Here is a 15335-nt window from a genome sequence, read left to right as displayed (position 1 = left end):
GCAGCACCGGCCGAACTCTGAGGGGCCCGGGAACCCAGCGTTAGGGAGCCTGCTCCGAAAGCGTGTTTGGGGGGGAGACGCTGAGAAAGGGGTCGCTCAGGAGGCGGGGCCTGCCGGGTGGAGGCAGCAGCTCCTGGCGCCCTGGCCGCCCCCCGGGGGAAACCGGGGCGCGCAACCCGACGCGGAAGCCATGCCGGCCAGGACTCGGGGTGCTGAGGAGCCGGCGGGGGGCGCTGGAGAGAATCTGGGGGCGCGGAACTGGGTCACCCCCACCTCACCGCCCCCTCACAAAGGCCCCCGGGGAGGCCGCCCGCAGGCCCCGCAGCCCCGGCCTCGAGTGCCCGCCTCGGCCGCCACTCACCGCTAGGTCCTGGGGCACCGCCCCGCTCATGGCCCGCACTGTGCCGGCCCGCCAGGCCCGAGTGCGCAGCGCAGGCCCCGGATCTCCTCCCGCCGCCGCGGGGGCCGAGGCCGAGGCCGAGGCCGCGGTGTCCGCGAACAGAAGCAGCAGCCGCTTGCCCACCGGAGAGGCCGCAGCGTCCGCCATCGCCAGGGCCGGCCGGACCCGCGCTCCCGCCCTCTGCCTCCCACCACCTCTGCCGCCGAGAGCCCGATCCGCCCGCAAGGCCTCCCTCCGCACCACCCGCGGCCGTGACTCCCCCCCACCCCCCCCAACAGCCACCACCAACCACCGGCGCTGCGCAGCGCCCCCCGTGGCCGGGAGCGGAGCCGCAGCCCGGGCCCCGCACAGCGCCCCCCGCGCTCCGGAGCGGGGAGGCAGCTCCGGGCCCCTCGCAGCGCTCCGCCCCAACCTCCCCGGGGCCTGCAGTGCCCCCTGCGGCAGGGAGGGGAATTGCAGTTTCGGCCGGGATGCGGAAGTGGGCGGGTCCTTTAGTCCCCCATGGCACCATCCTGGTCCCAGTCTTCCTTCAGGGGGTCCCATATCTGGGGAGGCTTTAGCTTACCCTCCTCAAACATGAAATACTTTTACTATGGTGGGGGGCTGTGGGGCAAGGTACCTAGCTAATGGATGTTTTGAGCTTAGAAGTTAGCGCCCAATACTCTATTGACTTCTTATCCTGAAAATAATCTGCTACCTTTCCTCAATATCTTTTAGGAAACGTTCTCCCCATTGGTCCTTGGGACACAATATCTTTCTTCTCACTGGCCCATGACATGGTACCATCCCATTCTATACTACCAGTACTTCATGGGTTCCTTTCCAATTGACTGTGTTACATCCATTGGATATGATAATGCTATTCTTTCCATTGGCTGAAGGCAAACATGCCTCCAACATCTTGGTATTTTGACTTAAACCCATAGAGCTTCTCTTCCCGTTCCAAGTCTGCCAATGTTATTAAGTCCAGGTGTTTCTCAGTTCAACTGTTAGGGGAACTGGAAAGAGATCAGAAGTAAAATTCTTTTCTCTGGTTCAACAGCATCTCATCTTACCATGGAAGTAGTGGGGCAGTGGGCAAAGAACCCCACCACTCCTATCTGAATTCATTTAATACAGGCATGGGAGATTGATAGCTCCTGTTAGAAAAGGGGCTGTAACAGAAGGGGAGATACTGAATTTTTTTGCCAAGATTGTTCTTCACACCAGGCAATTGGAAACCTCAATCATTAACGTTGGTAATGTCAGAGACTAGCACAGGTTGCATGGTCTTATGGACGCAGAAACTGAGTACATATGGAAGCAGATACAAACCAGAAAGATAAATGGTCTAGTAATAATCCATGATTATTACCCTGCAAGTGTCAATTTCTTTGATCTGACCTACAGACAGGAAAAAGCAGTAGCTAGTTCTTTCTCCAAGACTTAGATGCTTACCCTGTAGTCTCCCGTCCATAACCTCGTCTTTACCCTTGGCCTACTTTTCTTGTAGCAAAGGTTGGGGGCCGAGGGAGGACCAACTATTGACTTTAGTAAAAAAACAGAACACTTAGAGAAGTCATTCTAGAAGTAACCCTGTGGAGCACGAAGGAAACATTCCCTTGGACTTTTTCCTCTCCCTATTTCTTGGAACTTCTATCTCCTATAGCCAACTTGGGGCCTGACTCAATGTTTTTCTGGGCCAAGTGACACCTCTTAAAGCACATGGCCCACAAGTTGTAGTTGGTAGGAGGCAAACAAGGGTGAACCCATACAGGACCTAGCTGCCTTGCAGCTTTTCTATCAAAATTCACTGCTGGCATTTTCTCCCATATGGAGCTCTAATTACTGCCCCAGTGTCCAAAGCGGGCTTCTCACAGTACCAGAGACAGAAATGTGCTAAGCTCAGGGATGGGAAGGCAAAGATGGGAAATTCATTCAACAAATACAGCAGGCAATTATCATGTGCCAGTAACTTTTCAAAGTGATGGGGACACAACACTGAATAAAACAAAACCCTTGCCCTCATGGAGTTTACATTCTTTTCTATACTAGTGGGACTTCAGGAATGGAAAATGAAATCACACTTGGCCTCACAGAAAATATACAATAGAAAAACCCAACAAGGGCCGGCCCCGTGGCTTAGCGGTTAAGTGTGCGCGCTCTGCTGCTGGCAGCCCGGGTTCGATCCCGGGCGCGCACCGACGCACCACTTCTCCGGCCATGCTGAGGCCACGTCCCACATACAGCAACTAGAAGGATGTGCAGCTATGACATACAGCTATCTACTGGGGCTTTGGGGGAAAAAAATAAATAAAATTAAAAAAAAAGAAAAACCCAACAAAAAAACTGAAAAGAAAGGGGAAAAAAAGCGGGTGGTGGACGAGGAGTCATTTTAGATGTCCAAACTTGACCCCTGCTCAAACAGTAGGTGAAACAGCAGTTTTAAAGAAAGAAAAAAACCTATCATTCTGAGCTTCTTGAACCACATGCCATTGCCCCACCCCCTAAAAGCTCCTCCTTTGTTTCCAGGGCAGATCACAACTCCTACTCTTTTTAGAGTGTATTTTCATCCCCTCAAAGGTTCCTGCTCCAGGTAGTCAAGCCAATCCTGTCCTCTTGCACACTTCATTGATATTCAGTGATGAGTGCCACCAATTTGAATCAGGAAACTGGGACGGAGGCTAAGCAACTTGACTCTTCTTGCTGCCTGGCAAGTCAGCACTACAACTGGTAAAGAAAGGCTATGCCTTAGGGACAGAGGCTCCTGCCTGGATCTCTAAGCAACTACACTTCACCCACACACATTGGAAGAATGCTAACGTAGGGCGAAGAAAGGGTGAAACAGAAAGGTCTAAAGAGAGAGAATGAGCCAAACAGCTTCTTTCAGCAAATGAACATTCCAAATTGAAGCATCAGAGAAAATACCACCTTCTAGGGCAAAAGAGAAGCTCTTTTTCCAAAAGCAGTATTTTTAGGATGGAGAAATTGCCTACGGCTTTGGAATCTGAATTCTGATGACTAAACCTCTATCTCTCCAGGAAATAACGTGCAAAAGAAAGAGATTCCTGGTCAAGTCTCCCATCTTGCCTTCTCCCCACTTCCCAAAGCCTACAAACCAATCTAGACAAGTTTCTGACTGCACCATCAAGCATTTCTCAGGGAGCTAGAAGGTACTAATACAGGCATACCTCGTTTTATTGTGCTTTGCTTTATTGTGCTTCGCAGATATTGCGTTTTTTTTCACAAGACCCTCCACCGGCAAAAAGAGTATGACTTGCTGAAGGCTCAGATGATGGTTAGCAAATTTTAGCAATAAAGTATTTTTAAATTCAGTTATGTACATTGTGTTTTTAGACATAATGCGATTGCACACTTAATAGACTACAGGACAGTGTAAACATAACTTTTTTATATACTAGGAAACCAAAAAATTTGTGTAACTCGCTTTATTGCAATATTTGCTTTATTGCGGTGGCCTGAAATTGAACCTGCAATATCTCCGATGTATGCCTGTACTTAACTTCAACCTGCTAGAAGCGAGAGTGGCAGTAGGGAAGAAGAAACGGGCATAAGTACCACGGAAACAGACCAAATCAGACTACCAGAAATAACCAAGGCCTTAACAGAAACCCGGGCCGTAGGATAAGACTGCTGTGGCTGCGAAGGGCCTAGGGACCAGATACTGCCCTCAAAGGGCAAAGGCCCAGCCACGTGCTAGAGGAAGGGGCTGGAAGAGTTCCTCCTTGCCTTCCTTTGTGGAGAAAGGAAGAAGACACTGTAGTACACAAGGTTGCTTGGGAAAATGGATTATTCTAATAAAACTTTATTTTTTCAAACACAGCCACAGAGGCAGGACCTCATGTTTAACACACACAGACTTATGGATTTTTTTTAATATAAAACAAAGTTTACGAAAATTTTTTTTCCACTTTTTGTATTTGTAATCCCATTAGCACAGGGACTTTGGCAGCAGGTGGGAGTGAAGGGCAGCTGGAGCTGCCACTGGGCAGTCACTGGGGACAGGAGGAGAGCACCAGCCTGGGAGTGGCTTCACTCACACACGCGGGAATACTCACCTACTGGTCAGCCACACCACACACACAACACAGATGCAGATGTCTACCCAGCGTCAACCACAGCCCTGTAGAGGTGTGCTCCACTCTGGGTAAGCCCAATACGTGAAAACCCAAATAGTCAAAACTGCTAAAGTAGAGGGAGGTTGCTTGCTTTACAAAAGCAGCAATCACAGGCTGCTTTTAAATGGTCAGCAGTCCAAATGCATCGAAAAATAGCATTTGGTTTACAGAGAACTGTTGAAACAGATCTATTGTGTAAAGCAAAATGAACCACTTCTTGAAAAGGCTTGTCCCAGGGCCACAGATGCTTAGATTGGGAAGCAGGATGATAGTTCCAACTAGTTTAACTTTCCAGTCTTAAAGTAATGGAATTCAAATATGGTATCTATAGACCTTCTCCCCTAAGGATGGTGCCCAAGGGCTTTGGAGAAGCCAGGGTAGAGGCAGAAATACTGCCTTTACTTCTTCAGCTTAGGCCCTGCAGAGACCCAGTTGGCATTGCCAGTGGCCTTTTGGAAGCTGGCACAGCCAATCTGCAGCAGAGAGCCCAGGGATGAGGATGCCCCAGGAGGAAAAGAAGCTGGCACCAGGGAAATCATGGCCTACAGAGGGAGAAGAGCCAGGGGAGGGATGAAACCAAGGATGGGCAACTCCTGGGCTCACAGTTTCCCTTGATTCTCCAGAGAGCTTCTCTCAGGTCCCTACAGACCTGGTAGCTCACTGATAATACGTGGTAACTAGCAGGAGAAGGGGAGGAACCATGGAAGGGTATAACCTCTGAGGGCCAGAGGCTCAAGAAGAAATGAGCATCTCCTCTGGAGTGGAGGCCAAGAGGCTGGAGCCCCATTGATGCTCCTATCTGACATGTGGGAGACCCAGAAAATGACAGGTTCAATTCCACAAGGAAGAAAACACATAGACTTTGGTCTTCTTCCCTAATATGAGGAATTCGGTCCTAAGACACCCTGGAAATTGAAGAGAAAAATGCCTTTCTTCCAATAAACAGGAAGGGCAGGTCCAATTTGGTTGTAGAGAGTCTAACCAAAGCTGGACAAAGCCTCCCAAGCTATTGTGGCAGCAGCTTCAGTACGCATCTCCAATGGTGCCAGCCCTACCAAGGCTCCTGCAGTCCTTAAACCCATCACTGTGGCCACTGGGACCCGCTGCCCTGGCTCAAGTTATGGGTGAGTAACAAAAAAGGAAATTCAATCCAACAACAACAACAAACTCCCAGCTGCTTCTCACAGCCTTTGCTTTACATATCTCAGCCAATCCCTCAGTGAGCCCCAACCTCCCTGAGGTCTCTCAGGGCCACTTAGAGGCAAATAAACATTTCCTGGCAGGAGTGGAAGGCAAGCAAACTAGTAAATGCTAACATCCCCTTCCTCTTTCTCAAGCAGGTCAGAAAAGAGGCTAGGCCTGGATCTTATAACAACAGGTTTCCCTACAGTCTGCTTCCAAAGGGCAGTGCTATGGTGAGCTCACCCATGTCTGCTGGGCAGTGAATGTGACTTCTCCTGCTGCAGGTCAGCCTCAATAGATGTTGGGGACCACTACAGGGCCTTCCTTCCTTGTTCTTGACCCTCGAAGGGCAGAAAGTGATAGGAAAAACTTCCCGTCAGTAGAGAGGGAAAGAGAGAGATGGAGCCCTTCAACCTTGCCTCAGTTGCCCACATGTGCTTGCATCTATTCAGAGAATGAGAAAGGCAGGTTGTATACAGCCTAGGCAATCTCATGAGAAAAAAAGGCCAGCTGAGAATCAATGTGGAGAGCCCTCTCCAGCCCCTAATACTAGATCTATCTAGGTGAAAGGGTGAGCCTGAGGAAAAGACCATTAGATGAAGTCACAGCATTTAAAAGACCCTGCTGTAACCCAAAACAGAATCCTTTGCAGAGCCAGTGGTACTTATGGATTACAAGCCTGGTTCCAGAGCTACTTAGAAAAAAGAAAAACTTGGTGCCCTCCTCTTGACTCCTTGAACACGCCACTGTCCCGTGGAAACTCAGGATCCTGGGGGTATCATGATGCTCTGCTGTTAAGGAGCAACTGCCTTCCTTCCCTAAGGCTATGCAAACACACCTTTCCTCAAGTATACTCCCATGCATGCACACACTCACACACAATTTCTCCAAGGAGGCTGAATGATCCCCCACCCTGGCCAAATTCTAAGACACAAGTGCCCTTTGAAGCAAACGGGCTAGTGAAATTCCCCGAGCTGGGGTCAGCAGACCCCTTCCTTCCCTGCCCCACTGCTTTCTCGGTGGCAGGGATACTCACACTCAGGGCCGCCATGGGAAGGGTCTGCTCTGGGGCTGTCCCTCCCGCCACCAGCTCCGTTTATCTTGTCCTGGCCAGTCTCTCAGCACGGTCGAGCTTCCTGGAGCGAGAAGATTTCCAGCTGCCCTGAGAGGGAGCCCTCCACTCACCCCCATTCCCAGGCTGGACTCCCGGCCTTGGGGCCTCGACACTTGTTAGTAGCCATAAGAGAGTCAGTCTGTGTGGCCCCAGGAAGTAGCCTCTCTGTTTTAGTTCTCCTCAATCAGATTCAAGTCCAGGTCCCCAAAGTCCTGCTGGCACAGTGTCCGCTTGCTCAGCGCCTGCCGCCCCCACCGCACAGCCCCCTCCTCTTCCTCTTCGCTTTCACTCAGCACCTGGGAGGAACCCCCAATGGGGCTGCAGGAAGCAGAGAGGGGTGGGGGGCTACAGGCCATGAACCATGGTGGAGAGATGCTGCTGCCTTCCCGGGCTGTTTCTTGGAGACAGAGACCTCCTGAGTATGGTTTCTGTCAAACAAACAAAAAAGTTAAGACGGCAAAGAAAGACACTACCTTCCTAGAGCACCCCGGCCCAAGCTGTATCTCAAAGTGCCCCTCTTGGTTACCCTTGAAGGAGTCCTAGGTTTTAGGGTGAGGTTTGTGAACTCCCCGATAAAATTTGGAAAATTTAGCATACATGTACATTTCTTTGAGGAAAGAGCCCATAGTTTCTACCAAATTCAAGATTAGAAGCTCACTTATAAGCTTCATGTGGGCAGGAATATTGTCTGCCTGTTTCACTACTGTATTATCAGTGCCTAGTCAGAGCCTGGTACATAGTAGGTATTCAATAAATGTTCGCTGACTGGTTGGATGAATGACTCTATCAATAAGTGAGTAAGAGGTTTGTGACTCAGTGGTCTAGACGGAAGCATATGAAAAAAGTGGGCAAGTGCATACAACAACTGCACTCCCACTGGGAAGTCAAAAAAACATTTGTTGAACAGATGAATAATGCAGCAACCCATTTTGCTTAAGCTCTTGCAGATCCACTTGAAGCAGTGAAGGGCAAGTGGCAAAACCAGCCTTGAGCACAAGGAGGGTGGGGTACTGATACTGGGACTTTTGTAGCTTTTGCATTCTCAGAGAGGGAAAGTGCCTCTAGCAGGACAATCTGGGGTCCCTGCTGGAAGGTTTAACATGGGTCTCACCTCAGTTTCTCTGGAACCCCGAGGACTGAGGAGTTTCACTGGACACAGGACTTTCAGTTCTAAAACTGGGACAGTCCTAAGCAAACTGGGATGGTAGATCACCTGAGCAAAAGCTCAGACAGAAAGGAGCTCCAAGGGAGCCCCCGTCAGGAGAGCATGGAGCTAGACGGATAGCTCAAAAGTGAAAATGGAACAGCATCAGGGGCCGGCCCTGTGGCTTAGCAGTTAAGTGTGTGCGCTCCACTACTGGCAGCCTGGGTTCGGATCCCGGGCGCGCACCGACGCACCGCTTGTCCGGCCACGCTGAGGCAGCATCCCACATACAGCAACTAGAAGGATCTACAACTATGACATACAACTATCTACTGGGGCTTTGGGGAGAAAAAGGGAAGAAAAAAAGGAGGAGGATTGGCAATAGATGTCAGCTCAGGGCCGGCCTTCCTCAGCAAAAAGAGGAGGATTGGCATGGATGTTAGCTTAGCGCTGATCTTCCTCACAAAAAAACAAAACCAAACCAAACCAAAAAAAAAGAAATGAAACGGAACAGCATCCCTCTACTCCCATCCAAGCTGCCCCAGTCCTGCTGGTCCCACCTGATTCATCTTGTCAAAGTCCAAGGAAGGCCGCAGCCGCCGGGGATCCTCCTCATGGCGCCGCTTGACCCCAGCTTTGCGGGCATCCAGATCACAAGGCTGTGAGCGGCTTCGGGGAAGATTCCGGAGGCCTCGAGGTCGCCAGGGCAGCTCTGGGGAGGACGCGGGGGAACTCCGGGCAGAGGGCAAGAAGCGGCTTGCCTGTGGGCCCAGGCTGGGTGACAGAGAGAAGCGGCGCTGGGGTGGGCAAGGTGACAGGGACTCAGCATCACTCTCCCAGGAGCCACTTTGTGGGGAGGCGGCACAAGGTCGAGAGGAATCTTGGGCCAGGGCCAGGCTGAAGAAAGGGGGGCTGTAGGGTCTGTGAGCTGGGGCACATTGAGAAGAGGCACTGGGAGCTTGGAGGAACCTGAGGCTGGAGACCCGCTTTGGGGGGCTCTGGTGAGGCACCTGCGGCCCACCCCCTCCACCACTGCCCCGGTGCTTGATGGGAGTCCACAGCTTGGAGGGGGCGGGCCGCCACACTGGCTGCCAGCGAGACAGGTCCACGGGCACTGAGAGTGAGCGGCAGTGCCTCTTGGATGGAGGAGCAGGGGGCACAGGAAGCTTCTCTGGGTCTGGGGGCTCAGGGCTTAGGACTTGGGAGAGGGGCTGCTGCTCCTTTGGGGAACTTCCCCGGCTGGGTGGTCTGAGGTGCAGGCTTAAGCCAGAGGGGTGGTAGCTGAGGTTGAGGCTGTCCTGGAACTCAGCACAGGAACAGTGGGGCAGGCCCCTCCAGGAAGCACCTTCTGGAAAGCATTCATAATAAAAATAATATTAATGATAGCTAATATATTTTTAAGAGCTTACTATGTGCCATATGAGGTAATAAGCACTTTATGTGAGGTTTCCCAAAAACCTCATGAGGTAGGTACTATTATTATCCCCATTTCACAGATGAGAGAAGTTCAGTAACTTGCCCCAAGACATGCAAGAATTAAATGACCAAAGCAGGATTCAAACCCAGGTCTGTCTGATGCTAAGGCTAGGTCTTTTAACCACTATGCTATATTGCCTCCATTACAAGGAACCACCTGAAATTGAAAACGTAGTCCCATAGACTGCCTGCTACTCCCTCTTAAAGGTAGAATGAATCAAGAGAAATAAAGGTGTGTGAATGAGCCCTGCTCATTGCTCACTCCACTCCACCTAGCCCTACTTTGCTCCTTCACCCCGCAGCCTGGGGTTGTGAAAAGCAGGTCTATGCTCTCCTTCCTTAGCATTTCCCCTTGCTGTGTGTCAACAGCACCAAGACAAGAGTTAGGGCTGCCAAACGAGTAAGAGGTAATCAAGTAGGTAAGAGACAATTCTTATTCCTAAGGAGGGCAAACAGGGTGGGGAAGGCCTTTGACGATGGAACCTCTGCTTCGGAAACCCTAGGACTGCTCGTGTTCTTTTGTGCCTGGCCACCCACAAGGAAACGCTCAACAAAATATACTGATATGAAAGATCTTCTAGCTATATTATAGTTAAGTAAAAAAAAAATTTACCAAATAACATATATAGTATGCAACCTTTTGTGTTAAAAGAGTGAGAATAAAAAATGCATATTTAAATGTGCTTCTATTTGTATAAAGAAACTCTAGTTGGATAGACAAGAAACTAATAATAAGAGGTACTTTTAGGGAGGTGGTGGGAGCTGGGTGGACAGGAGACAGGAGAGGGGGACTTTTCTTAGTATAACTTTTTGCTATTTTAAAAGTTTTGAACCATGTGAATGTATTATCTATTCAAAAAAATTAGACTATAAAAGTCCCCACAAGGCTAGAATAAGAGCAAACTAAACAGATAACTTCCATGCTGGTGCAATAAAATGGAGACAAGTGCCAGTCTCAGAAGGTGACCCTAGCAAGAAAGTTGTGGAGGTAGGCTAGCTAGCCCTCGTCACTGGAAACCAATGAAAGAAATGTGTGCATGGAGGCTGGGCATAAACACAAACACACACAATGCCTTACCAGACACAAGCTGGAAAGGGTTCCCACAATTGGAGATGTCTGCATGATCAGGCAAAGGCTAAGAGAGAGAGAATATCCATCATGATTCAGGTTCAGCACACAGATTTCCAGGAAGCCCTCTTCAGCTCACCCCTGCAATTCATGGGCTATAGGGATGTTAGGGACTCCTAAGTGTTTTCTTCTTGTCTTCCCAAAGTTAGTGAGTAAAATAATCCACATCTTCCAATATCTCAAACCCTTCTCCACCCAAGATTTGGTGTCCCTTCTCTATCAGTGGGAAAATCCCTGCCCCCTTCCTTTTGGGCTGGATTTTGAGCCTTTAGTGGGCTCTTCCAATACAAGTACCATGACTCATACAGCACAGGACAAGGGTGAAGCATTAGCAACATACAGCCTCAGAAAACAAGGGGGGGGGTTTGTGGAGAAGCAGAAAGACTGGTCTTTTACCAGACTGATGCTGAAGCGTGTGCATTTCAGCTCATCCAGAGTCTGCTTCTGTAGCTGCTCAGTGATCAGGGTTATCATGATTCTCCCCAGGATTTGACTTGCACACTTTGGAGCAAATGATGGATGTCTTCCCTGTCGTTCTTCCAGACCTCACTCGTGAGCCGTCTTCTGCCACTGCAGCACCATTCTAGCACCATTGGGACTTCCCTCTCCAGTCATGCCTGCTGAGTCTGCCAATTACAGAGGGACCAGCCCCAAGTGATATTAGAGATGTACCTGGTCCAGAGATGGAAAATGCATGGCATACATACCACAGCATCCCTATGCCAGGCCTCCGGCAGACATCATTAATTGATCACAGCTCTCTCCTGCTAAGCCTAAACATAGCTTCAGAAACATTCTGAACTTGGCACTCCAGATAACCACTAAAATGAACTGGAGTTGGCAAGCAAGTTGAAACCTATTTGCTGCTCCTAACCTGGTTCATGCTCTGCTCTGTCTACCCAGAATACCAGCACTTCAAAAACAGCTCAAATGAGAGAGAGGGATGCCCAAATGGTTACTTCTATCCTGATTAGCCCAATATTGTCTTTATCTTCCAGGCACAAGCAAACAGAGGTACCTTTTTCCTAAACTACAGAAATAGTAATAGGGAACAGGGAGGAGCAGTGGTTGTAGGAATGACTTTCAGCTTCAGACCAATCAGAGTAAACAAGGTTTTATGTTCTCTGTTAGCCTGAACAGTTGATATATTATTGTTTTCAAGAGATACTGTATATATTCTCTTAAAAATGGTGAGAGGATAAGGAAATGGTACCAGGGTAATTCCAGTTACATTTCAACTCCATAGATGTTAAAAACAACTCTATGACTTCACTCAACTAAGTTTTTAGCCTGATCTGACTCAAAGACCATGGATACAATTAATCAAGACTCTTTCTCACAGTCAATTACAGTAGAAGCAAACTACTTCTATCAGAGAACAGGCTTCAAGCCCACACAATTGCTTGAGGGGCCATGCTCAAGGGAGGAGGAGAGGTTAACCTAGTGTTTCGATATAGTATTGCCAATTCCCAGAAATTGGCAATGATCAGCAAGCAGACAGCTCACCAGAGAGTGTATGTAGCATTTGCTAGTAGAGAGAACAATCTATCAAGAAACCTAAATCTTGATCGGATTTGCTGTGACAGTTTTGTCAAATCATTTAACCTTTCTTGACCTGTTTACCCATATGTAGAATGGGCAGAATAATCTGTCACAGGGACAATAAAACATAAAATATCAAAATGTAAAAAGCATACCATCTGATCTGTACAAATCAGGAGTCCACACAAACTGCCATTTCTCAACCCTCCTGTTTGTTGCTCTACAAAGCCTCAGAATGCCACAAGTGATGCTATCATTAAGATGAAGAAGGCAGTCCAAGTTTATCTATTTGGCTAGATGCCCACCTCCCTGATCTGCATACCAAGAGAGACCCAAAAAGGCTCTTCTGTGACCTTGGGGGCAGATCACTTTCTACTTTTGCAAAAAGGAGGGATCATCTCTGCCCCATTCCCACCTCATGGGGAGGCAGGCCATAAGGAAGAGCAAAGAAATACACGTGGAGGTACTTGGAGTTTTTTTGAAAAAAGGTGTGAGAAAAGTCAATCATCATTACAGTTAACTACCATTGTCACGCATAATTATTATTACCACCCTGAACCAAGTTCCAGCTTCCTGAGAGCTCCCTTCAACTGCTTCCCCTATGTCCCTGTGGGAGAAGCTAAACCTTATATCACTTCTGCTCTTGGTTTCTTAACTCTGCCCTCAAAGAGCAACCAGAGAGGGAACCTAACTGCAGGCTTTTACCCCGGAGACCCTAGGCCTCAGGCTGACCAGCCATGAGCAGGGAGTGAAGCAAATTCTTTCAAGCTGTTCATGAGGCATTTGGCCAAACAGCAAACTCCCAGCTCTCTCTGGGATCAAGTGAAGAGAGTGATTTTGTATTTTTCTGCATTTTAATTGTTGGGATGTGGCCACACACGGTGGTAACTGGAACAATACAACTACCACCACACAACTCATACTCTCAGCCTGAGTTTCCTAAAACAGGCCAGGCTGAGAGGGGGAACAGAACGGAAGCCATAAGGAATCAAACCAGGACACAAAAGAAGGCAAACCAGCTCCGCGAGGGGCCTCCTCTTTCTCAGGCAAGCATAGAAAAAAGTGTAAGAAGCCCTCTCTTGCCGCCTTCCTTCCCCTTCCATTTTGTATATCTGAGGGGCAGAAACGGCCCTGAACATTCACTAAAAAGTTAAAACTTCTCAGCTCAACAACTGGCACCGGGCTCAGCCCTTCATAGAGCAGCAGGCCGCTAGGCCCTCCCCAAAACCCCACCAGGCCCAACTTTCAATCCAGGTTTTCTCTCCACCATTAGCCCCCTAAAATAAATATTGGGCTCCCACCCCATATCCTATTGGATGGCAGTAACTCCTGACATTCGGGTTTTAGGGATGCTGAGGCTGTGCTGAAAGCTGGAGAACCTAGGATCAAGTCAGGCCAAGGGGGAGGAGAGTCACAAATCCCCTGGGGACATTCCCCGCAGGTCCCAGCCCCACACCTCTGGGGGAGACTTAAGGAAAACATGAGGGAGGCAGGGAGGTGCAGGAACAGGTAAGTGGGGACCTGACTGCTCTTCCTCCATATGGCTCTGGCCGGGATAGGGGTGACAAGTGGGGAGCACTCCCTCCCCCCATCTCGATGAAGAAGCAAAAGGCTAGGCCCCCCTCCAATCTTCAACCTCACCCTCGGCTGCCCTGCCTGTCCCCGCGGGGTGGGGCATGGGGCGTCCGCTGGCCCCTGGGGCGGGGGGGGGGGGGCGGGCTAGGGCTCGCTCAATGAGGCTGTCGCTCGCCTCTTCCCAATCAGCTTTCATCATCTGGCCGCGGGAAGCGAACTCAGGACGCCGGCGATGAAGAGGGTCCGGGACTTAGCACTCCGCCACCCCCTCCCCCACCGGGTCCCGTGCTCTCCCCGCGGAGGCGGCCTGCGAGGCCGTGCCGCGCGGGCGGCCGGGCTGGGGGAGGGGAAAGGGGGAAGGAGGGAGGGACGGTTGAGGTGCCCGCCCCGAGGCCCCAGCGCCACCTGCCCTCCGCCACCTACCGCGGCTCCTCCAGCTCCCAGGGCCGCGGCCAGAGCAGCTCTGAGCGCTCCGTTCGCCCCACGGTGCCCTTAAAAGGCGCTGGCGCGAACCAACGGGCCCCTCAGGAGAGTGAGGCAGTCTCTCCGGTACACAGAATCCCCCCGAACCGCCCGCGGAGGCTCGAGCCCCGCGTCGTTTCTGTCTCAAAGTCTTTCTTGGATAGCGCTGTGGGGAACAAGCCCAGCTCTTTGATTTAGGGACGAGGGTGGTTTCCTCACTATCGAGTCACCCCCTCCAAAATATTGCAGAAGGTGGACGGGCCCAGTTGGAGACATGTCTCGAAACCCGCGGGGGGAGCCGTGTCGGACGAAGGTAAACAAAGCCATCGCCCCCGCCCTCCATTCCTACGTGGGCCAAAGTACAGCCCCCTGCTCGGTTCGGGTAGCATGATAGAATTAGCCAAGGTTCCTCTCACTGCTCTCCTGTCCCACCCTGTACGGCCGCCTCTCTAAAGGAATCCCCCTACCCCTAGCAGAGGACCTGTCCGCGGCGTGAAGGCTTCTGGGAAGTGTAGTCCAAGCGCCCATTAAGGCCTGCTCAGAGTCCCAGGAGCCCGTCTTCTAGCTGCCGGATCGGCTGGAACCTTATAAACGCAGGATTCATAACGGTTGCGGGGCCTTTCCCACTGGGTTCTGTAATTAGCCTTCACCCAAAACACTTTGTAAAGCTGAGGAGGGCCCAGGGCTGTTCACTCCTCCTCCCTCTACGCACCCCAACCCCCCTGCCCAGCAGGATGAGGTAATGGGATTGTGATTATGACATCATAGGCGGTTCAGTTGCTTGCGTGGGGGGGCGGGGCGGGAGGAATACGGTGGTTACAGCTGGACCTCTTTCGTTAAGACAGAAAGGGAGGGATGAAACAGGCAGATGGGGAAAAGATGTTGATGGCCCTATATTTCCTCTTCAGGAAGAAGAAACCACCTTTTATTAAATCTCCACTACTACCATCACCTCCCACCTCAGCCAGAGTTTAAGTCCTTTTTGAAGAGACTGAAGAAGTTAGTAGGTGAACAGGTTGGGGAACAGCTAGATGGTTTCTGGCTCTTATGTAAACTTGAGTCTCAGCTATCAAAGAAGGTTTAGAAAGACGGGCAAAAAGATGGAAAAAGGAGAGGTTTTAAACAATGCCTTCGTGTTGTGATCTCTTTGTAGGGCAGAGTTTTAGATTTCTTTTTTAATCGTTTGGAAAGTA

The 15335-nt window shown here is 50.3% G+C and overlaps 2 protein-coding genes across 4 annotated transcripts in view; both read right to left on the bottom strand.

Moving 5' to 3' along the window:
• KDM3B (lysine demethylase 3B) overlaps positions 1-562 on the bottom strand; it is a 61465-nt gene extending 60903 nt beyond the window's left edge. For both annotated transcript variants that reach the window (XM_058541144.1, XM_058541153.1), the window contains exon 1: positions 362-562. In XM_058541144.1, the coding sequence (XP_058397127.1) occupies positions 362-547 (186 nt within the window). In that variant the 5' untranslated portion in view covers positions 548-562. The remainder of the gene's footprint in view (positions 1-361) is intronic.
• A 3610-nt stretch (positions 563-4172) lies between these two features.
• On the bottom strand, positions 4173-14161 carry FAM53C (family with sequence similarity 53 member C). 2 transcript variants are annotated; one of them, XM_058541263.1, is made up of 5 exons: positions 14104-14161; positions 10960-11189; positions 10513-10570; positions 8519-9306; positions 4173-7242 (listed from the first exon to the last, which is right to left on the bottom strand). In XM_058541263.1, exons 2-5 carry the CDS (start codon positions 11035-11037, stop codon positions 6985-6987), a joined length of 1182 nt encoding a protein of 393 aa, XP_058397246.1. In that variant the 5' UTR covers positions 11038-11189; positions 14104-14161; the 3' UTR covers positions 4173-6984. The 2 variants fall into 2 exon arrangements, with proteins under 2 accessions (XP_058397246.1, XP_058397238.1); XM_058541255.1 differs by lacking the exon at positions 14104-14161 and having other exon boundaries at positions 10960-13718.
• Positions 14162-15335: the final 1174 nt, after the last annotated feature.

The sequence above is a fragment of the Diceros bicornis genome, chromosome 1 (genome assembly GCF_020826845.1).
Source record: "Diceros bicornis minor isolate mBicDic1 chromosome 1, mDicBic1.mat.cur, whole genome shotgun sequence".
Lineage (NCBI taxonomy): Eukaryota > Metazoa > Chordata > Mammalia > Perissodactyla > Rhinocerotidae > Diceros > Diceros bicornis.
The sequence above is the reverse complement of the archived record's forward strand: the minus strand, read 5'-3'. Positions and strand labels throughout refer to the sequence as shown.

Coding starts and splice junctions, on each gene's coding strand:
- FAM53C (XM_058541263.1), bottom strand. CDS start 11,037: ATGATAACCCTGATCACTGAGCAGCTACAGAAGCAGACTCTGGATGAG. Junction 9,307..10,512: donor CCCTTTCCAGCTTGTGTCTG/GTAAGGCATTGT, acceptor AATGCTTTCCAG/AAGGTGCTTCCTGGAGGGGC. Junction 7,243..8,518: donor ACTTTGACAAGATGAATCAG/GTGGGACCAGCA, acceptor TTTGTTTGACAG/AAACCATACTCAGGAGGTCT.